The following is a 24,067-nucleotide window of genomic DNA, read 5'->3' as shown; positions in this document are numbered from 1 at the left end:
TATATATATATATATATATATGTAGAAATACCCTGCGCAGACTGTAACCATCTCCGATTTTGAAAATTCCTCCGAGAAAAAAAAGTTATGACGTCAAAATATCTCTGCTAATGGAAATCACCTAAAATTATCTCCGAAACTAGGCAAGCTTTTTGATTTCTGTTTACAGGAATCGAACAGGGCATTAGCAGAGATGAATTACCGCACATATGATACATCACTATGACGTCATATCAATTTTTATGACATCATTCCTATTTTTTGACATTTTTGGTTTCACAACCCAGAGTTTTCATCGGATCTTCGTGAAACTTGCCATGTATATGCAGAAAGCCCACACGCAGGCAGTAACCATCTCCGATTTTGGAAATTCTTCCAAGAAAAAAAGTTGATGTCATATCGCCGCTAATGGAAATCGCCCGTACCATTATCTCCGAAACTTGGCAAGCTGTTTGAATTTTGTTTGTGGGAATCAAGCCGGGCATTAGCACAGATAATTTATCACAAACCTGATACATCACAATGACATCATATTCTTTTTTATGACGTCATTATTAAGAGGACGAGGATCGAAGCTCATTTGAGCTTGTAAAGACACGTGGGCTGATGCCATCTGGACCGGTTGCAGAATCTGAGTCGAGGTTTGACAGCAAGCTCTCCACCTTGTCAGGAGAAAAGGACACAGAGTCCAGGGACAGCTGGGTGCGACTGGGTAAGGTGGGTACAGAAAGCGATGGGTTTGGAACACAAGATTTAGCTGCAAACACCGAGTTTTGGCGTTCGACCTTTCCACGTGCAGTATCAGTCGTGCTGCCATTTGAGATAAGGGAGGGAATGGAGGGGGAACATACAAAAGAAACAAATGTGATTTGACACCACCATGATTTGGAGGACGGAGAGAGGTTTGAGAGTTCAGGCTTGAGATTCGAAAGATGTTGTTTTCTGGCTCTCCTGAGGGTAGACGTAAACTTGTCCCGAGCTTCATGGAAGGAACTGAGATTACCCTCAGTTGGGTTTGCTTTCCATGAGGCAAAAGCAAGTTGTTTCAGGACAACTGTCTCGCCACAAGCTTCAGTGAACCATGGGCGGGAGGAAGGGTAGGATAACTGAAGACGAGAGGGGATACATCTGTGCATGAGAGAGAGAGAGAGCAGGTTTCTTTTTAAGAATTCTCAGGACGAGTTGATGTTTGAGAAAGTGGTAATGGGAGAACAGTCTAGAAGTTTGATGGCTGCTTGGAGACCCTGCCAGTCAGCCTGAGTGAAATACCAGACTCGACGGCGGTGAGGTGGTTCTCTGATAACAGCCAAAGAGATATCTGCTTTGACAAGCATGTGGTCAGAATAACCAATTGGAGCAGAGAAGAAGAGCAGATATTTTCAGGGCAATTTGTCAAAATCAGATCCAGAAGAGATGGAGTACCATTGGTTGAGATCTGGGTCAGGAAGTTGACCGATTGAGTCAGTCCCAATGAGTCGCAGAAGTCTTTTGCTGAAGTGCCATGACAGGTGAGAGATGTACTGGCATGATGACAATTGAACTCACCACATATGAGGAAGAGAGAGAGTTTGGATGAGAGGACATAAGTTGGTCCATGTTTTTGGATAGTGAGGTGTAAATGGAGTCATCACTGTTTGGTGGACGTTACAGCACACATATAAACATGAGGTGGGAGTGGAGGGGAAGCCGTAGCCAGAGTTATTCCTGGGGGTGTGGGGGAGTGAGGGCAGTGCATGGAGAGTGAGGAATAGAGTTTTTGATGAAGAGAGCAACTGCTCCAGCAGAACGAGGCTCAGGTCTGTCATACCGGAGGAGGGAGTAACCAGGGAGAGATACTTGTGAGTCAGAGACGTCTTGAGGGAGGAAAGTTTCTGTTCAGCAGATTATGTCTGGTTTGTCAGGGGCAACCTGAATGGAAATATCTGTCAGGCTTGAGCGAAGGCCCCAGATATTTGAGGTCCACACTGTCGATGAAGAGGGAGGGAGGAGGCCTTGGGCGCAGGGGAGGGGGGGGGTCGTACAAAGGAGGAGCAGGGGAGGTAAGGAGAGTTGTTGAAAGAGTGTGGGGGATTGTAGAAGAGCTTGGGGAGGGGGCCGGATGAGGAGGAGAAAAGGCTCTGTGGTGCTGGGTTGAGGTACAGTGGGGAGTAATAAAGAGGGGGCAGAAGGCAGCTGAGGATTTGAGGAGGTGGAGTGATGAGACGGAGGAGAGAGGGCAGGGGAAGGAAGCAGTTTTGTGGATGTGGGGGGTGGGAGGGGGACTTTGAGAACAGTTTGTGGAGAGAGATGAGGGAGAAACATGAGAGGGGACTTTTTGAGAAAGGTGAGAGGGAAGCTTGGAGAGGAAAGAGTGTGATGGGTGAGAGGGGTGAATTGGCACAGAAGTTGGAAAAAAAACGGATGATTGATGGAAAGCGAACATACAAACTGGGTTTTTTTTAATTTTTTGTTCAGAAATGCAACTCAAGACATTTCTTGAGGGATGCAATGAAGGCGAATTAAGAGAATGGAGAGAAGAAACGTAACAGTTGGACTTTTTCAACAAGGGATGAAGGAAAGGTCGAATTGAGAGCAGTCTGTTGAAATGGAAAAAGAGCAATGCATTATGATACAGTAATGAGTACCACACGTGTGAAAGAGGAAGATGAAGCATAAGACCATTTTTATTCTTCTTCTTGTTTTATTATTTTTTTGATAAAGATTGCATATAATTCGGTCAAGGAAAGGTTGAAGAAAAATCGTGAGTAGATTAGAGAATGATTAGAGAATGGTGAATTTGGATCGGTAAACGCAGAAGGTAGAACAGATCCAGCAGAAACACGTTGTTACGGGAGGTGTTTCGTTAAAAGTGAATTTAATAATTTATTTTAATAACGATCGAATAAGATTCGGAAAAGGAAAGGTTGAAGTTTAATCGTGGAGGTGGCTGGTGAATTTGGATCGGTTAACGTGGAGTGAAGCTGATGGATTGATGAAATGTACCAGGAAGAGGGTAGAGAGAGATACGTGGTTACAGGTGTGTATATAGAAAGGATACAAGGAAAATGTTTTGTTTTTTTGATATGGATTTTTGAAGGTTAGGTAAGATTAGAGAGTGGAAGGTTGTTGGAAGAAATCGTGAAGGTAATGGCAAGAGAGGGTCAGCTCAAATAGAAGGAAGATTGTGTGCCAGCAGGAGGAGGAAGAGGAAGAAGAGGAAGAAGGAGGATCGGTTCTCATGGGTAGGGAGGGAGAAAGGGTTGTTGTTTTTTTTGTTTGTTTTCTTTAAAATTTAAGATGAGAAACAGAGGATGTAGTTGGGAGGGATAGATTGGGGGGCGGGACGTGGGGAAAATAGGAATTGATGCTAATAGTGAGAGAATACAAATAAAACGATAGTACACCAATACTGGAAGGACGGGTGGGTAGGGATCAATGAACCCGACAAGATAAAATCGACAAAAACTCACAAAATAGCACTATGTTTGAAACAAAACTTAACTACAAACACACAGAAAACATGTGAGAGAAAATAAACAGTTAAAACGTGATATATAACGACCGGAAACTTAACTTTGAGAAAGTCGGCAGAGACTCCTGGGAGGAGCAGCTGGAGCCTCAAATCTGGAACCGGAAGTCAATAGCTTGCCTACTTTACGCGAAAGACATTGTGGGATCTTTAATGACAACTAACTAATGCCTGCAGATGGGACGCCCGGTTCAACGACCATCCAAGGGACGGCCAGACTGATGAATCAATCATCCTGCCTGTGAAACACCGAGATGACAGTTTAGAGACGAGTTGGGGTTCAAACCCAGGCTCGGCAGCTTAGAGGGGAGTGTGTCTCGGCCATACTGCTTGCATACACTGACATTACCAACTCTTATAAAAGAGGCAAAGCAGGTGGAGGTGGGAGGAGTGGGAAGGAACGGAGCATGTATGACAGCTCGAGGGAAGGAAATGGGTAAGAAATTCCCCCAAAATTAGATCAATCAACTTCTATGCCTCGCCCATCTCAGACAAACAAATAGTCACTACGGCACACCTTTGGCTAGTGGGAGTGGTCTATTGTAATGCTCTGCGAAGATATTGAGAGGCCATTTCAAATATTAAGAGGAGACAAAAAATACTTTGAGCGACTTGAGCATCAAATCTCGTCTCCGATTCATATCATGGAGCTGAAGTTGTCATATTAACAAAGAATAAGTCAGAGGAAGCACAGAAATAGTTTGGACATTTATTAACCAACAGTGTAGACCTGTGTGAGACGAAGACAACACACAAAAGATAAGGCAAGTGAATAAGGTGCACCAACAGACTGACCTGATTGAAAGGTGCACTTAAAGGATAGTCTATTCGCTTCACAAGCACCCTGCAACGTTTCAGCAAGAACCTAGACAACAGCGAGTAAAAAAAACAATCAGACAAAGCGAGGCAAATGTACCAGCAGGAACTTGAATGAAAAAGTACAGGAGAAATAAATAAAAATTATTGGTCACATGAACACATTCTGCACATGTTATACAAATAATTATTCAATTAACCATCTAGGCCCACTCCTCCGCCGAGCTCGGAATGTGGAGCGTTCAGTAGTCTGCAAAATTATTCACCACCTTCCAAAGTTTTCACATTTTGATGCCATGTGAGCTTATTTCATGATGCTTTAAAATCAACCTTACTATGTGTATGTATATATATATATATATATATATATATATATATATATATATATATATATATATATATATATATATATATATATATATGTATATATATATATATATTGTTATGAATTTCGGTCCGCCCGGCGTGCGATCGGCCACACGACTCGAATCGCGACCGCGTCGCCCACCGGAACGGACAATTCAGTCGTGACCCTCCTTGGAACTATCGCCAGGAGCGAGTCACGGGTGCGTCTTTCGACCCCACCACAATCGTGCCAATCGGCCACCCGTGCAGGATAGGGTTGTTCGCCAAACTCGACCTACCTAAGTACCTGCGCGGGTAGTTAACCGGGCGATCGTACCTTGCCGCTGGCCGGCCTAGGACACGAACCGCTTAAGCGGTCCGTTCCGTGCTTCAGTGATAACCGAGCGGTGTTATCGCCGGCCCCGACGGACGTGATTATTTACCGGGTGCTTACACCCCTCGACCAATTCCTTCCGTGATGCAAGATGGAACTTTCAAACAAAGGAAAGGACGCAACGAAATGGGGAACAGTTCGACAAGTACATTTATTACACACTCAGACAAGGCAAGCACATATTCACAGCCATACAGGAGGAATGCAATTTACAAGCAAGAGTTACAACCGAATTAAGCAATGTTTATTTACATGAACTTAAACAGTTTCCACTTTACAAGGCACGGCACCACAACACGCATTCAAATAAAAAGCAAGAAAAGACCTCCTCATAGACAAGGGAGTCAGACTGGGGCCATGGGCCAAATGCGCGTAGAACCTGGAGGAGTGGCCAGGTCCACGAGACCGAAGGGTCTTACCCGCGCCCTCGTGGCGCGATGGCGGGCAAGCCGTGATGTCAGCGTAGCTGCGCCTGGCTTCGTGCCTCTGGCGTGGTCGCGAGCTCTCTCCGGGGCTCCCCGTCTGCCTTTCCCATCGGCTTCGAGCTCCGTCTGACTCGACTGCCCCGCCGACATTGCAGACTTGACTGCCCCGCCGACACTGCTGCTGCCACTCCACTGCTCCCACTTTTCCGCGCTCCCCATACCCTCCAGACTGCCACTCTACTGCGCTCTCCAGACATGACTTTTCTGCCGACACTCCGCCGCTCCCACTTGACTGCTCTGCCGACACTCCGCCGCTCCTACTTGACTGCTCTATCGCGAGCTGCGCCGTGCTCGCGCTTATATAGCCCGGGGGAGGGGCGTACATGTACATTTCTGGATCACAGCAGGTTCAGAGGCGGGGCTACACCACCCGATGATCAGCCATTGGGCGGATGAAAAGGGGGCGTGAAGCATTCCTGATCCGCTTTTTGAGGCGAAAGGAACACATTCACAGCCCATGGCACGACGTGTGGTAGAAAGGCGGAGGTGGTGTGAGTTTGGTTGTTGGGGTATGATTGGTCCAAAATAATGACAGAGAAAAGAAAAACGGCGAACTCAAAGGATCACAGCCCTGTGAACACGGAAATTCCCTTTAAACAACCGTGGGGAAATTTAACTACACAATTACTTATCGTCATAACTGATCTAAGGACCCTTTATGGTGTATTGCGAATTTCCACAGCCGTAACAATATACATATATATATATATATACATATACATATATATACATACATATATATACACATATACATATATATGTATGTATATATATATATATATATATATATATATATATATATATATATATATATATATATATATATATATATATATATATATATATATATATATATATATATATATATATACACACACACACACACACACACACATACATATATACATACACACACATATATATATATATATATATATATATATATATATATATATATATATATATATATATATCCATACACACAAACGACTTCAAAGTGTTGAGCTAAAAAATGTAGATAAAATGTGAATACGTTAGGTTAACAGAGAAAAATCAGATGATTCTCAGTTGCAGAAGAATTCAAACCCTTTCCCTGATTAACCTGAAATCACTTCAGAAGCAAATTATTTATTTGAAAGGTTACAAAATAAGTGCAATAGGTTTCACCTGCATCAAATCAGCAGTTTAATTTAAAAATTAAACTCCAAAGGAGATTTACGGTATAACTCACTTGGTCAACCAACATGGCAAACATGAAGACTTAGGAGCTCTCCAAAGTAGTCAGACATAAAGTGGTGGAGAAGCACCGTTCACGGGAGGGTTGTACGAACATTTCAAAGTCACTCATCCCTTTTAATACGGTGAAATCCATTATAAAGAAGTGGAGCATGCGTCATACCAACCAGACTCTACCCAGATCAGGTCACCCATCCAAACTCAGCAGCCGGGAAAGCAGGAAGCTAGTTTGGGACGTCGCTGTAAATCCAGCAATGACGGAAAATTCTGCAAGGCTCTATATCTGAGATGGGAGTCAGTGTTGATCAATCAACAATATCCTGTTCCCTTCACAAAGCTGGCCTCGATGGACAGGTGGCAAGAAATAAGCCATTACTGAAAAATACACATCTAAAAACTCGTATGAAGTTTGTGAAAAAGCAACTTAATGATACTGCAGGAATGTGGAGAAAAGTTTTGTGGTTTGCCGAGACAAGAATTGAACTTTTTGGTCTGAATTCAAAGCGGTACGTCTGGTGCAAGCCAAACACTGCACTTCACCCAGTCAGCACCATCCCTACTGTCAAGCATGTTGGTGGCAACATCATGTTATGAGGCTGCTTTTCATCAGCAGGGACTGGGCAAGCTTGTCAGGCTAGAAGGGACAATGGACGGTGCAAAGTACAGGAAAATCATCGATGTAAACCTGCTTGAGTCAGCCATGAATCTGAACCTGGGTAAGAGATTCACATTTCAGCAGGACAATGATCTAAAGTACAAAGCGAAAGCCCTATTGGAGTGGCTGAATAAGAAGAAAATATATGTTCGAGAAGTCCTGACTTGAACCCAACTGAACATTTATATTGATACTTGAAGATCGCAGTCCATCGACGATCCCCATCAAACTTGGCAGAACTAGAGCAATTTTCACGTGAAGAATGGCCAAAAATTTCACCATCTCACTTTGCAAAGCTAGTGATCTTCCCAAAAAGATTTGTGGTGGTGATTGCTCCAAAAGGTGCTTCCAATAAGTACTGATCTGAGGGGCTGAATACTTTTACAACCAGTGAATTTTGATTTGTACATGTATATTTCAGGTATTCCTGACATGTAACCTCTTTCCACGATGACAATGTTTCGGTTGATCTCTTCGATGAATTTTTTTCAAAGTTCATTTCGAAAAATGGTTTCTACATAATTCGAAATTCATCTAAATGTGGCATTATTGGTTGGGGGTGAATACTTTTGCAGGCCACTGAAATTAATCTGTCCTCGCATTACGCCACAAAACATATAGCAATACCAGACTCTGTAGCATTACGGTGAGGGCATTTGCTTCGACTCTGGGAGATCAATGGTTCGATTCTGATACAGAATCATACCGACCACTTACAAAATGGTGTGTGTTGCTTCCTTGTTTGTGCTCAGCATTAAGAGTATAGAGAACGGAAAAAGATAGTGGGTAAGCACACGTGGAGAAGAGGACATTGCTCATTAATTGACCTGACAGCTGAGAGAAAAGCGACGTCATAAATGTGGCATGAATAGAACCCAGAGGACCCTGGAAAGTTATGCAAGTTATGTCATTTTTCTCAGGCTCAGCAGCTGTGTTTGTCTTTGGGTGGGTGCCTAGAGTGTCCAGTCCCAAACAGAGGATGATCACATGTCTCTGTTATCATGTAAGCTCAAGCGTTTGAACATCAGTATTGCGGCACTCTGATTTTCAGAGATCAGAGAGTGGCGAAATCATGGGGCGGGCCCATGATTGGTCTGGTCACTCTGATGGTAACCATGCCTAAGGAGTTGCAGAAGCTGTGTCCAATTATAATATAACGTGTCCATTTTTTCCAACTTCAGTGCCAATTCATCTCTCCCTCTCAAAGCAACCATCACACTCTTCCCCGTCCAATCTTCCCTCTCACCTTTCTGAAAAACTACCCCCGTCACCTCTCACTCAACTCTCCCCACTCACCCTTCTCCCTCCAATCACCCCCTCAGTCACCCTTCTCAAAGTTCCCTCACCCCACACATCTACAAAACTGCCTCCTTCCCTTGCCCTTTCTCCTTCATGTCATCACTCTACCTCCTCAAATCCTCAACTGCCTTCTGCATCCTCTCTTATTACTCCCCACTGTACCTCAACCCAGCACCATAGAGCCTTTTCTCCTCCTCATCTGGCTCCCTCCCCAAGCTCTTCTGCAATACCCCACACTCTTCCAAACAACTCTCCTTACCTGCCCCCCTGCTCCCTTGTCCTTCCCTCCCACTCCCCTCCCCTGCACCTAAAGGCTCCTCCGCTCACTCTTCCTTAACAATGTGGACCTCAAACATCCGAAGCCTTCGTTCAAAGCTGACAGATCTTTCCATACAGGTTGCGACTGACAAGCCAGATGTAATCTGGCTAACAGAAACTTTCCTCCTTCAAGACGTCTCAGACTCCTGAGTGTATCTCCCAAGTTACTCCCTCCTCCGGTATGACAGATCTGAGCCTCGTCCTGGTGGAGGAGTTGCTCTCTTCATCAAAGACTCTATTCCTCACTCTCCATGCACTGCCCTCACTCCCCCACACCCCCAGGAATAACTCTGGCTACGGCTTCCCCTCCACTCCCACCTCATGTTTATATGTGTGCTGTAACGTCCACCAAACAGTGATGACTCCATTTACACCTCACCATCCAAAAACATGGACCAACTTCTGTCCTCTCATCCAAACTCTCTCTTCCTCATATGTGGTGACTTCAATTGTCATCAAGCCAGTTGGCTAGGTGTGCATACCTCTCTCACCTGCCATGGCACTTCAGCGACTCATTGGGACTGACTCAGTCAACTTCCTGACCCAGATCTCAACCAATGGTACTCCATCTCTTCTGGACTGATTTTGACAAATTTCCCTGAAAATATCTGCTGTTCTTCCTTTGCTCCAATCGGCTCTTCTGACCACGTGCTCGTCAAAGTGGACATCTCATTGGCTGTTATGAGAGAACCACCCCAGCACCGTCGAGTCTGGCATTTCACTCAGGCTGACTGGCAGGGTCTTCAAGCAGCCATTAAACTTCGAGACTGGTCTACCATCGCTACTTTCTCAAACATCAACTCATCCTGGGAATTCTTTCAATGAAACTTGGTCTTCCTCATGCACAGATATATCCCCTCTCATATTGAGTTGTTCTCCCCTTCCTCCCACCCATGGTTCACTGAAGATTGTGGTGAGGCAGTTGTCCTGAAACAACTTCCCTTTGCCTCATGGAAAGCAAACCCAACTGAGGGTAATCTCAGTTCCTTCCATGAAGCTCAGAACAAGTGTGCGTCTACCCTCAGGAGAGCCAGAAAATAACATCTTTCCAATCTCAAGTCTGTACTCTCAACCCTCTCTCCCTCCTCCAAAACCTGGTGGCATCTCATCAAATCTTCTGTTTCTGGTGTATGTTCCCCCTCCATTCCCTCATTTACATCAAATGGCCGCACTGCTGACACTGCAAAGGCTGAATGCCCAAACTCGGTCTCTGCATCTAAATATTGTGTCCCAAACTCATCACTTTCTGCACCCACCTTACCCAGTTGTACCCAGCTATTCCTGGACTCTGTGTCCTTTTCTGCTGTCAAAGTGGAGAGCTTGCTGTCAAACCTCGACTCAGATTCTGCAACCGGTCTAGACGGCATCAGCCCACATGTCTTTGTTCTATTCACCCTCTAATTTGATCAAGGTCATCTGCCATCTTGCTTGGAAATCGGCTAACATTACCGCTCTGCATAAAAACGGTGCAAAAACAGATCCCTGCAACTACAGACAAATCGGCCTTCTCCAAATCCTCAGCAAGGTTATGGAATCCATCATTGCTTCAGACATTAAATCCTTCCTCTTCTCCAATGGCTTGATTTCTGATCATCAATTTTTTTTCAGACCAGGCCACTACTCTGGATATGGTGCTTCTGCTCTCCCAATAATGGATGGAGGGACTCAATGCCAGACATGAAATCCAGCCGTATCCCTGGATATATCGCGTGCTTTTGACAGTTTGGCAACCTATCCTGCTCACCAAACTCTCTTCCTATGATATCCAAGGATATCTCCACTCAGGCTCGCAGACTTCCTCTCCTGTCGCAGCAGTGTGGCCCGAAATGGAGTTCTTTCATCCCCTCTTCCTGTCCATGCTGGAGTTCCTCAACACAGCGTTCTGGGCGCTGTGCTTTTTATGGTTTTCATCAATGATCTCTCGGACCCTCTGGAAAATCCTCTTTTTCTCTTTGCTGACGACTCCACTTTCTGCCATACCATCCGTCATCCCTCAGACCAGCAAGCAGCAGCTTCTTCGCTCTTTGCAAATCTGGATAAAATCACAAACTGGTCCAACACGTGGAACATGTCTTTCAATCTGGACAAATCTCACACTCTCACGATGTCTCTTCGAAAGAACCATTTAGAAAACCCCTCCATCTGCTTTCCAAACAATCCTCTGGAAGAAGTACTTTCATTCAAGCTTATGGGTTTCACTGTATGCCACGATCTTTCCTGGGAAAGCCACATTTCCAACCGAGCCTCAAAGCCAGTCGCAAACTGGGCATCCTCCATCGTGCAAAGTCCTTCCTCTGCCCACCTGAGCTCCTGATCACATACAAAGATTTCGTCTGCAGCCTGATGGAGTACTGCTCTCCCCTCTGGGCTGGTGCTCCTCCCTCTCACCTTTCTTAGCTTCAAGTTGTGGAAAATAAGGAATTTCGGATCATTGGTATCTCCCGCGATGAGGCTGAGTCTTTGGGCCTCTCACTCTCACCACAGGCAGGTCGGTGGGCTTTCTGTCTTCGACCGTCTCCTCTCCGGTCTCGCCCCCCCCCCCATATTTCCGCAGGGTCCTCAAGGTCCGCCATCAACCCCCTTCTGGTAAAACTACCAAAATCATGAATCAATGCTTACCTTCACTTTTTCATTCCTCTTTTTTTCCTGCCTTTGGAATAAACTCCCACACTCTCTTAAATCCCATTCTTCCCTCCAGGTATTCAAAACAGCTGTTCACCACCACCTCTTATCTTCCCCCATCCAAAACCACAATCATTTCTACCCCCGTTTCTCCACCCCAAACCCACCTCCTTCAAATTCCCTGCCTTCCTTCCTGAAAGTCCCTGTGGTGTCCAGCTTGTATATTCCCTGCCCCATCAAACTCCCTTCCACAGATCTCGTATTTTTTTTCTCCTCTATTTTGTCCTTCCCTATCACGCCCCTCTTGTCTCTGCCCCCCCGCCCCCTTGTTGGCATTGTGTGTTCGCTCTCATAAGAGCCTCGACAATGCATACAAAAGTAACAAGCTCAAATGAGCTTAGATCCTCGCCCTCTTAGTGATGACATCATAGTTATCAGTTATGTATCAGGTGTGCGGTAAATTATATCTCATGTCCTATTCAATTCAATCTGAAGTATTCAAAAAGCTTGCGTTGTTTTGGAGATAATTGTTTATGCGATTTCCATTGCGATATTATGACGTCATAACTTTTTTTCTTGGAAGAATTTCCTCAATCTGAGATGGTGACTGTCTGTGTGTGAGCTTTCTGCAAGAACATGTCAAGTTTCAAGATGTTCTGATGAAAACTCTTGGTTGTGAAACAAAAAATTTCAGAAAATAGTGATGACGTCATAAAACGAATATGACGTCATTGTGATGTATCAGATTTGCGTCAAATCATCTGTGCAAATACCTCGTTTGATTCCCACAAACAAAATTCAAAAGGCGTCCCAAGTTCCAGAGATAATTTTTTTGGGCGATTTCCATTAGCGGAGAAATTATGACGTCATAACTTTTTTTCCTCGGATGAATTTTTACAATCGGAGATGGTTATCGTCTGCGCATGGACTTTATACACACACACACACATATATATATATATATATATATATATATATATATATATATATATATATATATATATATATATATATATATATATATATGCCAAGTTTCAGGAAGTTTCGATGAAAACTGTAGGCTGTGAAACAAAAAAAAGTCTACAAGAAGAACAAGAACAACAACGTGAGTAAGACTTAAGGCCTGGTCACACCTTGACGTTTTAGCCAGCAATGGCAACGTATTAAAATGTATGTAAAACGCTGGCTTACGTTGAAGTTTTGATGTTTTTTTTTAAAGATTTGGACGTATTCATAGCGACTTGGTCTTATGTATAACACATTGGTAACGGACACAGAACGTTTCGTTGTGTTATAGATAACTTATACCAACGAATGCTAAACCTGTTGTCGGCCTACACAACCGATGCCCAACGATAGTCTAACTTAGGCATAGCGCGTTGCACGCATCGCCGACGATGTCGTGACGTAGCCTATTAAAAGGCTGATGCACAACGATTCGAATCATAACTGCCGTAGAAATGGAAGTGTCAACATCGCGGTCACACCTTGGCGATCTTGCCAGCGTATGCGGACCTAAGAAAAATGTGTCTAAAACGTTGGGGCACGTCAAATACGGTATGAGTAAGTTTGGTATACGTGAGTACAACGCTAAAGTACGCTATCATACGTCGTAGTAAGTAGAGTACGTCAAGAAATTTTAAACATGTTCAAAATTTTTGGACGTACTCGGCGTATGACACACGTTCCGCATGCGATGGGGATAAGTTTTACACACGATATGTGGACGCTTACACACGTCCACAAACGCTACTTATAAGCTACTCATAAGTCGAAACACGTCGCGGTAATGTCTTTTTTACGTGAAACTTATTTCTCACTTATGTTTGACGTGCTTTGAACCAATTCTTTACGTAGTCCCAACACACATCGACGTATGTAGACGTATTCCAATGACGTCTTCCGGTCGACAAAAATAAATAAATTGACGTGTTTCTAGCTTACAACTGCCATATAAAGACGTGTTCCCAGCGGTTTTGGGAATTGGTATATAAAAATGCTGCTCATAAAAGGGGAACCCAACAGTGTTTTCGAGTCCTTTTTGAGTCGATGTCCATGTCAGCAGTATCAGTATCAGTATCAGTATCAGTATCAGTATCAGTATCAGTATCAGTATCAGTATCACAATCAGTATCACAATCAGAATCAGAATCAGAATCAGAATCAGAATCAGAATCAGAATCAGAATCAGTATTAGTATTAGTAGTTTGTTCATGTTGGCAGGTGAGTGTGAGGGGGAGGGTGTGGGTTATGATGGATCGTCCTTGCGTTTAACGATTTAAATGATAAACTCAACGATTTAAATGGCTGCATCTCCACTATTGAAAGTAGACGCTTGCGCTCAACAAATTGATTTTTTTTACACTCAACGACTTTTAAACGGTACCACTCTGCTATTTTCATTGTTTACAATGAACGATTTAAATTGCTGTCACTCGCCTTTGTTTTTTGACGCTGGGGTTTGGAAATTTGAAGCGTTTCTTCTGAACGTGTTAAAACGCTCAAACTCGACTATTTTAAATAGACGCTGCCGATGGACAATTGGAATCATAGCCAAGCTAGACATCGAAGTGTGAACATCCTCGTCATGCCGAAGAAAAGTTTGAAGAATGCTGCAAATAAGTGTCCTGGCCGTGGCCGTGGACGCTGACGCAAGGACGATCCATTATACCGACGTCTTTCAGCCTATGAGTAACTTAAAAGTAACGTCTGTCGATGTGTGGCAACGATCACGTAACGTGCCAACAACACGTTAATCATAGGTTAGAAATAAGTTTCGGGTACGCTAAACATTACCTCGGCGTGTCTCAACTTATGATTAACTTACAAGTAGCATGTGTTGACGTCTGTCAACGATCGCAGACCGTGCATACAACCTGTGGCCAGCGTAGCGGAACGTGTGAGTCATACGCCGGCATACGTCGTGAAATTTCAAGCATGAAAAAATTTGAGGACAACCAAAAAGTACGTTTAAAGCCAACGTACAACGACGTATGGCAGTGTTTTTCAGCGTGCTATCAATGTTATCAAAACTTACCCATAATGTATTCAACGTGTGCCAGCGTTTTAGAAAAAAATTCAAAAATCGGCATACGTTGGCTAAAACGTCTAGGTGTGACCGGGCCTTTAGAGATGCTCTGAAGAGGATCTCAAAAATAAAATAAAATAAAGGCAATACCGGCCAACGTGCGTATTATGAGATAAAGGATTCGTCACTCTTTGGGTGTCGTTTCCCTGGTTTCTGTATATGCTCTGACTGAGCCGAGTGACCTCACCATGAAAGATGAATTCTTTGCCACGCTCGAGCCTGTGGTTGATCAGTGCCCCAGGCAAGATACTCTTCTAGTCTTGAGTGATTTCAATGCATTCACCATCAATGATAGAGATGGCTATGAGACAGGTGTTGGTCCGCATGGGACTGGAATTGTGAACCAGAATAGCACAAAGTTCCTTGACGTTGCAAGAAGTCATGGACTTGGGGTGGCTGGTTCATAGTTTCAGCGCCCACAGGCTCATCGCTGCACTTGGTGTTCCAACGCTGGTGATGTGGCAAAGGAGATTGACCACGCGCTCGTCGATGGAAGCTGGAGGATGATCCAGAACTGCAGGGTCTACCGGAGTGTTCAGTTCCTCAATACCAAACACAGGCTTGTTGTCGCAACTCTGAAGTTGCAGCATAAATCGATGAGAATGGTACCATCCCAACCTCGGCTGGATGTTGGCAAGCTCAAAGATGAGTGGGTAGTTGAGTTTGCGAACAAGCTGAGTGGGGATTTTGGGGGCCTGGGTGCTTTGGTGAATCCTGGAGAGTTGTGGAGTGCCTTCAAGACCACCATCCTTGATGTTGCCGGTGGATGCCTTGGAGCTCACCGCAGGGCAAAGAAGAATTTTGTGTCTCAAGGTAAATGGATACCATTGACCAGAGTCACAGGGCCAGGCTTAATGGCAGAGCTGAGCTGTTCAGGGAGTTGAGAAGTAAAACTGTACGTGCGCCGAGGGTGGACAAGGGGGCCTATATGCAAGGATTCTGTGAGGGGGTAGAGCATCACTTGTGGTCAAGCAATGCTTGTCCTGCTTTCAGGGGAATTTGCACATCGCGTTCCTCCAAGCCCATCCCTTGGTGTACTGCAAGTTAGAGCAGAGGGCAGTGGGCTCTTGACAAGAGTCCGAAGTGAAGGCCGACTGGGATGGTGACTTAAAGCGGCTGTACCAGGCTGACACAACAGTTGTTTTGATGGATGTCAGGGGTGTCAATTATCCCTATTGCTGACCCTCCAATCAACTGCAATCCACCTTCGTTTGTGGAAACTGTGGTGAACCGGTTGAAATGGGGTAAAGCTCCTGGGATCTGTCGCATTCAAGCTGAATTTCTCAAGGCTGGTGGAAACGCTGTACTCGTGTCGTTGTGTGCAGTTCTGTGCTCTCCTTGGAACACAGGCACCCTCTCAACTGATTGGAAGAGGGGCCTTGTTGTTCCTCTCTGGAAAAGTAAGGGTGATCGCCAGGACTGCAACAACGACCGAGGGGTGATGTTGCTCTCAGTGCCGGACAAGGTCTTTGCTCAGATAATTGTTGAAAGGGTTCGCCACCATCTGCTTGAGCACCAGCACCCAGAACAGTCAGGCTTTACACTAAAGAGGTCAACGATTGACAGTATCCTTCCTCTTAGGGTCCTCACCGAATTCAGACGAGAGTTTCAGCAAGGGCTGCTTGCAGCTTATGTTGATCTCTGCAAAGCATTTGATTCAGTTAATCGGAATGCCCTCTGGAGGATTCTTGGTCTTCGTGGTGGAAAACCAAAACGGATCAATCTGATGTCTGAACTACACTCTGGTACTGAGAGTGCTGTGAGATGTGGTGATATCATATCCAACTTCCAACCTATTTCCAGTTGTTACTGGAATCCGTCAGGGGTGTGTTCTGGCCCCCACAATTTTTCGCACTTGTATGGACTGGATTCTGGGAAGGATATTGGTGAGATCAAGCTGTGGTGCATTGTTTGGGAATGTCAAATCTCAGACATTGATTTCGCAGATAATGCAGTCATCTTTGTGGAGACCCTGGATATCCTTTTGGGGGCCCTCATGGTGCTGAATGAGAAGTTGGAGCCGCTGGGATTACAGGTTTCCTGGGTCAAAACCAAGATCCAGACTTTCAATGACATCTTGGATGCTGCTATCTTGTCTGTAGCTGTTTGTGGTTTGGATGTTGAGTTCAGAGAGATTCACTTACCTTGACAGTGATATTCATGTTTCTGCTGACTGTGAGCCAGAGGCTCAATCTTGTTCTGGTTCGAGCCTGGGGAGTCATGGATTCACTGGATCATGGGGTGTAGCGCTCCCGGAACCTGTGCGGAAGGACGAAAGTCCGAGTCTTCAGGTCCTTGGTGCTTCCAGTCTTGTTCTACGGATTGAGACTTGGACTTTGACCAGGGATCTGAGACAGAGATTCAATTCCTTTGGTACCAGCTCAGAGACCGAAATAAATTAGGTGCCCGTATCATTTCTTTTCAAAACAACATCCATGGCTACCTCTGGTTGGACTTTGTGTCCAACGAGCGGTTGCTGAGAGAGACCAAAATGAGGTTTGTTACCTGCTTAGTCCGTGTGTCAGTTTCGGATGTCTGGACATGTGGCTCGTTTTCCTGGCGCTGATTCTGCTCACCAGATTCTCTCAGCCAGGGAACCTCATGAGTGGAGGAGGTCAATGGGACGAACACGTGCCGTGTGGTTGCAGCCGGTTGATCAACATCTCAAGGAGATGGAGATGTCTGGGCATCCATCTGGGGGATGGCCAGACGGAGGCTGCTGGAGTACCGGTGGAAAGTGGACGCTGCAACGCAATGCTGCAGCACATGCTGACATACCTGACCTGACCTGTTGCTCATCTGTCCTCAGATTACGCTGCAAAACCTATTTTGCAAAAATCACGGGTGATGTTACCACCATCTGCACAAGGGCTGTGGATGGCAGAAACATGTCTCAGGTTCATCGCAGTATACCAGACTATGTGGCATTACGGTTTGAGCATTTGATTTGAGTCTGGGAGACCAATAGTTTGTTTCTGACAATCATACCGAAGACTTAGAAAATGGTAAGTGCTGCTTCCTTGTTTGTGCTCAGCATTTAGAGGCTAGAGAACGGACAAAAACGGTGGGTCGGCACCCATTGGGAAGAGGACATCGCTCATGAATTGACCTGACAGCTGAGGGGAAAAGCAACGTCAAAAATGTGGCATGAATGGTACCCAGAGGACCCTAAAAAGTTATGACAGTTGTGTAACTTCTCTCAAACTCAACGGCTGTGTTTGTCTGAAGACAAGTCTGGTGTCATCTCCTGTATATGTCTGCATGTTTGAGCGATTGTGTTGCAGCTCTTTCAGGAGCCTGAGACTATGCAGAGAATTTTTTTTTCTTTAAAGTTCAGAAGCAGGACAACAATCTCGGCAATACCTTGCGTGTGAGGGCATAGTGGCCGATGGTCATAAAAAGCTTCCGAATATCAGCGACCATAACTCGGCGGAAATCTTTTTTGAGCAGCTCACGAGCCTGATGCCAATACACTTCATCCATCGCAGGAAGTGTGGCCAAGTCAAAGTAATCCAACTCCACCTCCTGTTACACAAACAGTAAAATACCAATTCCAAGCAGTCACACTTTTATGCATTGAGAAAGGTGTGCTCCACACAAGGGGCTGTGGGTTGCAGAGACTTACATAGGGTTCATGGAAGCATTTTCTTACAATGGCAATGGAAATTGGTAGATTATGGGGGAGTCGAGCTTCAAGGAATAAATCACAACGAAACAATTCATTGCTGTAAACATGTCATCATGCAATCAGATCTGGAGGCAACAACAAATAGTTTCGTCAAATGGATTCATTCTGCACTTGAACGCCTTTCCCAACCCCCACCCCCGATGGACCGCTTTGTGGTGGTGTCCCTATTTGTGCAGCGGTTACATATCGAATTGTTCATGTCATTATGGACTTTGTACAAATTCCCTCGATTATCATCGATTTATTTTCCAATGCAATGTTGTTTTCCTTTGTCCTCGTTTATTTCTTTACTCCCCCTTTCCAGAGTAAGGGAGGAAGAAGAGCAGAAAAGGCTGTTTTTACATCTGGCTGTTGATTGCAACGATGTGAAGGCAAGAGCTGGTTTGAGATTCTGCTTTATTACCATGATAGCTCAATAAGCTCATGACTCAGGAACACAGTCTGATGTTTGTTCCTTCACCCCATAGCCACAAGAGGGTGTCACAAGCCTCCTTTTTGACAGAGACACCAAACTCGTAATTACGGGCAGGCAAAAATGAGGTGCCCAAATCATTTATTTTCAAAACAAGAAGCTTCAATCAAACTCGCACTAAATCTCTTGCCACCAACACATTACCAGCCAGTCTAAATATTTCACCAAGTCTAAATCTATTACATCATCATCACATTACCAGCCAGTCTAAATATCTCACCAAATCTAAATAGATTACAACTATCACATTATCAGCCAGTCTAAATATCTCACCAACTCTAAATCTATTACCACTATCACATTACCAGCCAGACTAAATTTCTCACCAACTCTAAATCTATTACCACTATCACATTACCAGCCAGTCTAAATCTATTACCACTATCACATTACCAGAAAGTCTAAATATCTCACGAACTCTAAATCTATTACCACTATCACATTAACAGCCAGTCAAAATATCTTACCAACTCTAAATCGATTACCACCATCACATTACCAGCCAGTCAAAATATCTCACGAACTCTAAATCTATAACCACTATCACATTACCAGACAGTCTATATATATATATATATATATATATATATATATATATATATATATATATATATATATATATATCTCACCAACTCTAAATCTATTACCACTAACACATTACCAGCCAGTCGAAATATCTCACGAACTCTAAATCTATTACCACTATCACATTAACAGCCAGTCAAAATATCTTACCAACTCTAAATCGATTACCACCATCACATTACCAGCCAGTCAAAATATCTCACGAACTCTAAATCTATAACCACTATCACATTACCAGACAGTCTATATATATATATATATATATCTCACCAACTCTAAATCTATTACCACTAACACATTACCAGCCAGTCGAAATATCTCACGAACTCTAAATCTATTACCACTATCACATTACCAGCCAGTCTTAAGCTATTACCACTATCACATTACCAGAAAGTCTAAATATCTTACCAACTCTAAATCTATAACCACTATCACATTACCAGCCAGTCAAAATATCTTACCAACTCTAAATCGATTACCACTATCACATTACCAGCCAGTCTAAATATCTTACCAACGCTAAATCTATTACCAGCCAGTCTAAATATCCAACTCACTCTAAATCTATAACCACTATCACAATACCAGCCAGTCTAAATATCTTACCAACTCTAAATCTATTACCACTATCACATTACCAGCCAGTCTAAATATCTTACCAACTCTAAATCTATTACCACCATCACATTACCAGCCAGTCAAAATATCTTACCAACTCTAAATCTATTACCACTATCACATTACCAGCCAGTCTAAATATCTTCCCAACTCTAAATCTATTACCACTATCACATTACCAGCCAGTCTAAATATCTCACAAACTCTAAATCTATTACCACTATCACATTACCAGCCAGTCTAAATATTTTACCAACTCTAAATCGATTATATCATCATCACATCACCAGCCAGTCTAAATATCTCACCAAATCTAAATCGATTACAACTATCACATTACCAGCCAGTCTAAATATCTCACCAACTCTAAATCTATTACCACTATCACATTACCAGCCAGTCTAAATTTCTCACCAACTCTAAATCTATTACCACTATCACATTACCAGCCAGTCTAAATATCTCACTAACTAAATCTATAACCACTATCACATTACCAGACAGTCAATATATATCTCACCAACTCTAAATCTATTACCACTAACACATTACCAGCCAGTCTAAATATCTCACTAACTCTAAATCTATTACCACTATCACATTACCAGCCAGTCTAAATCTATTACCACTATCACATTACCAGAAAGTCTAAATTTCTCACCAACTCTAAATCTATTACCACTATCACATTAACAGCCAGTCTAAATATCTTACCAACTCTAAATCTATTACCACTATCACATTACCAGCCAGTCAAAATATCTTACCAACTCTAAATCGATTACCACCATCACATTACCAGCCAGTCAAAATATCTTACCAACTCTAAATCTATTACCAGCCAGTCGAAATATCTCACAAACTCTAAATCTATGACCACTATCACATTACCAGCCAGTCTAAATATCTTACCAACTATAAATCTATTACCAGCCAGTATAAATATACCACTCACTCTAAATCTATTACCACCATCACATTACCAGCCAGTCAAAATATCCTACCAACTCTAAATCTATTACCACTATCACATCACCAGCCAGTCTAAATATCTTCCCAACTCTAAATCTATTACCACTATCACATTACCAGCCAGTCTAAATATCTTCCCAACTCTAAATCTATTACCACTATCACATTACCAGCCAGTCTAAATATCTCACCAACTCTAAATCTATTACCACTATCACATTAGCAGCCAGTCTAAATATCTCACAAACTCTAAATCTATTACCACTATCACATTACCAGCCAGTCTTAATATCTTCCCAACTCTAAATCTATTACCACGATCACATTACCAGCCAGTCTAAATATCTCACCAAATCTAAATGTATTCCCACTATCACATTACCAGCCAGTCTAAATATCTCACAAACTCTAAATCTATTACCACTATCACATTACCAGCCAGTCTAAATATCTTCCCAACTCTAAATCTATTACCACTATCACATTACCAGCCAGTCTAAATATCTCACTAACTCTAAATCTATTACCACTATCACATTACCAGCCAGTCGAAATATCTCACAAACTCTAAATCTATTACCACTATCACATTACCAGCCAGTCTAAATATTTCACCAACTCTAAATCTATGATATCATCATCACATCACCAGCCAGTCTAAATATCTCACTAACTCTAAATCTATAACCACTATCATATTACCAGACAGTCAATATATATCTCACCAACTCTAAATCTATTACCACTATCACATGAACAGCCAGTCTAAATATCTTACCAACTCTAAATCTATTACCACTATCACATTACCAGCCAGTCAAAATATCTTACCAACTCTAAATCGATTACCACCATCACATTACCAGCCAGTCAAAATATCTTACCAACTCTAAATCTATTACCAGCCAGTCGAAATATCTCACTAACTCTAAATCTATTACCACTATCACATTACCAGCCAGTCTAAATATCTCACAAACTAAATCTATTACCACTATCACATTACCAGCCAGTCTAAATATCTCACAAACTCTAAATCTATGACCACTATCACATTACCAGCCACTCCAAATATCTCACAAACTCAAAATCTATTATCACGATCACATTACCAGCCAGTCTAAATATCTCACCAACTCTAAATCTATGACCACGATCACATTACCAGCCAGTCTAAATATCTCACCAACTCTAAATCTATGACCACTATCACATTACCAGCCACTCCAAATATCTCACAAACTCAAAATCTATTATCACCATCACATTACCAACCAGTCAAAATACCTCACAAACTCTAAATCTATTACCACGATCACATTACCAGCCAGTCTAAATATCTCACCAACTCTAAATCACACACACACACACACACACACACACACACACACACACACACACACACACACACACACACACACACACACACACACACACACACACACACACACACACACACACACACACACACACACACACACACACACACACACACACACACACACACACACACACACACACACACACACACACACACACACACACACAAAGGCCATTTTCCCCGCTAAAGCGGGGGTTAGCCTTGCGGACCCCATGACAATCTTCTCCACTTTACCCTGTTTTCTGCATCTCCCCTTCTTAATCCCCTTGCCCACATTTCCTCTTCCACCACATTTAGCCAAGTTTTTCTCGGTCTTCCCCGTCCTCTACTTCCGACTACACTTATTTCCAACACTCCTCTCACCCAGTCACTTTCATCCTTCCTCAACACATGACCCAACCATCTCAACCTGTTTCTCTTCACAACTTCCATCACAGACTCTATTCCCATCATCTTCCGCAAGTCATCATTTGTCTTCCTCTCTCTCAACGATACTCCACACATCCACCGAACCATTCGCATTTCCACCCTTTCCAGCCTTTGTTGCTGCTCCATGCTCAGTACCCATGTCTCACTCCCATAAATCATCGTACTCCTCACACATGTAGCATACACCTTTCCCTTCAGCTTCAACGACACTCCCCTCTGTCAGCACGCCACTCAGTTCCCGAAACTTCTTCCATGCACATCTCACTCTAGCAACCGTCGAAGAGTCTGATCCACCTTCTCCATTCAGCATGTCTCCGAGATAGCAAAATGTTTTCACCCCTTCCAGCTTCACACCATCTCCAAGATCCAACTCAACAATTCCTTCATCTGCTGCTCCCTCGATGCACACCTTACACTTGAATGTAGCTGCCACACTGGTTAATGACCCTCTCACCCCACTACATTTTCGATGAACCCATTCAGCACACATTGTACACTGAATGGAGTTCACTCCGACACCCTTCCTGCACACAGCACACGGCCACTTCCCAGTCCTTTCCACCTCACCACATGCTTTACCACTTGCCATCACCTTCGTCTTTCCGATATTCACCTTCAAACCTTTTGCCTCCATACATTCCTTCCACTTGTTCATCTTCTCCTTCAGTCCATCCATACTCTCTGCAATCAACACCAGATCATCTGCATACAGCAGCTCCCACGGTAAACCCTCCTTTACCCTCCGAGCCAGCACCTCCATCACAACTACAAATAGAAGTGGACTTAGTACCGACCCCTGGTGCACTCCTACCCTCACCTCAAACTCACCACTGTTCCCATCCTTCGTCCTTACAGCTGTGCGTGCTCTCTCGTACATGGCCATCACTACTCTGATCAACCATTCCTCCACTCCTAACTTCCTCAATGCCCATGCCATTACTTCGCGTGGGACCCTATCAAATGCTTTCTCCAGATCAACAAACCCAAAAAACAACTTCTTCCTTTTCTCCATGTACTTCTCCTGCAACTGCCTTACAATAAAAATTGCATCTGTCGTTCCTCTTCCTGGCATAAATCCAAACTGCATTTCGTCAATCTTTACCTTCTTCCTTATCCTCTTCTCCAACACCCTTTCCAATACCTTCATTCCATG

At 43.5% G+C, this 24,067-nt stretch overlaps 1 protein-coding gene and 1 long non-coding RNA gene across 10 annotated transcripts in view; one reads left to right on the top strand and one right to left on the bottom strand.

The window, feature by feature from the left end:
- Positions 1-24,067, bottom strand: part of RNF216 (ring finger protein 216) — a 101,247-nt gene that overhangs the window by 37,007 nt on the left and 40,173 nt on the right. For 8 of the 9 annotated variants that reach the window (XM_085893282.1, XM_085893281.1, XM_085893283.1 and 5 more), the window contains 2 exons: positions 18,130-18,291; positions 4,304-4,373 (listed from right to left, as the gene is read on the bottom strand). In XM_085893282.1, coding sequence (XP_085749408.1) covers positions 4,304-4,373; positions 18,130-18,291 — 232 coding nt within the window. The remainder of the gene's footprint in view (positions 1-4,303; positions 4,374-18,129; positions 18,292-24,067) is intronic. The other variant, XM_085893286.1, reaches the window with a different exon arrangement.
- The window catches only part of LOC147022419 (uncharacterized), a 58,760-nt gene that overhangs the window by 9,890 nt on the left and 24,803 nt on the right, over positions 1-24,067 (top strand). The window contains exon 2 of the long non-coding RNA XR_015061239.1: positions 18,759-18,825. This is a non-coding gene — a long non-coding RNA (uncharacterized LOC147022419). The remainder of the gene's footprint in view (positions 1-18,758; positions 18,826-24,067) is intronic.

Source organism: Eptatretus burgeri, chromosome 8 (genome assembly GCF_056783735.1).
Source record: "Eptatretus burgeri isolate ZD-2024b chromosome 8, Ebu_testis_v1, whole genome shotgun sequence".
Lineage (NCBI taxonomy): Eukaryota > Metazoa > Chordata > Myxini > Myxiniformes > Myxinidae > Eptatretus > Eptatretus burgeri.
The sequence above is the reverse complement of the archived record's forward strand: the minus strand, read 5'-3'. Positions and strand labels throughout refer to the sequence as shown.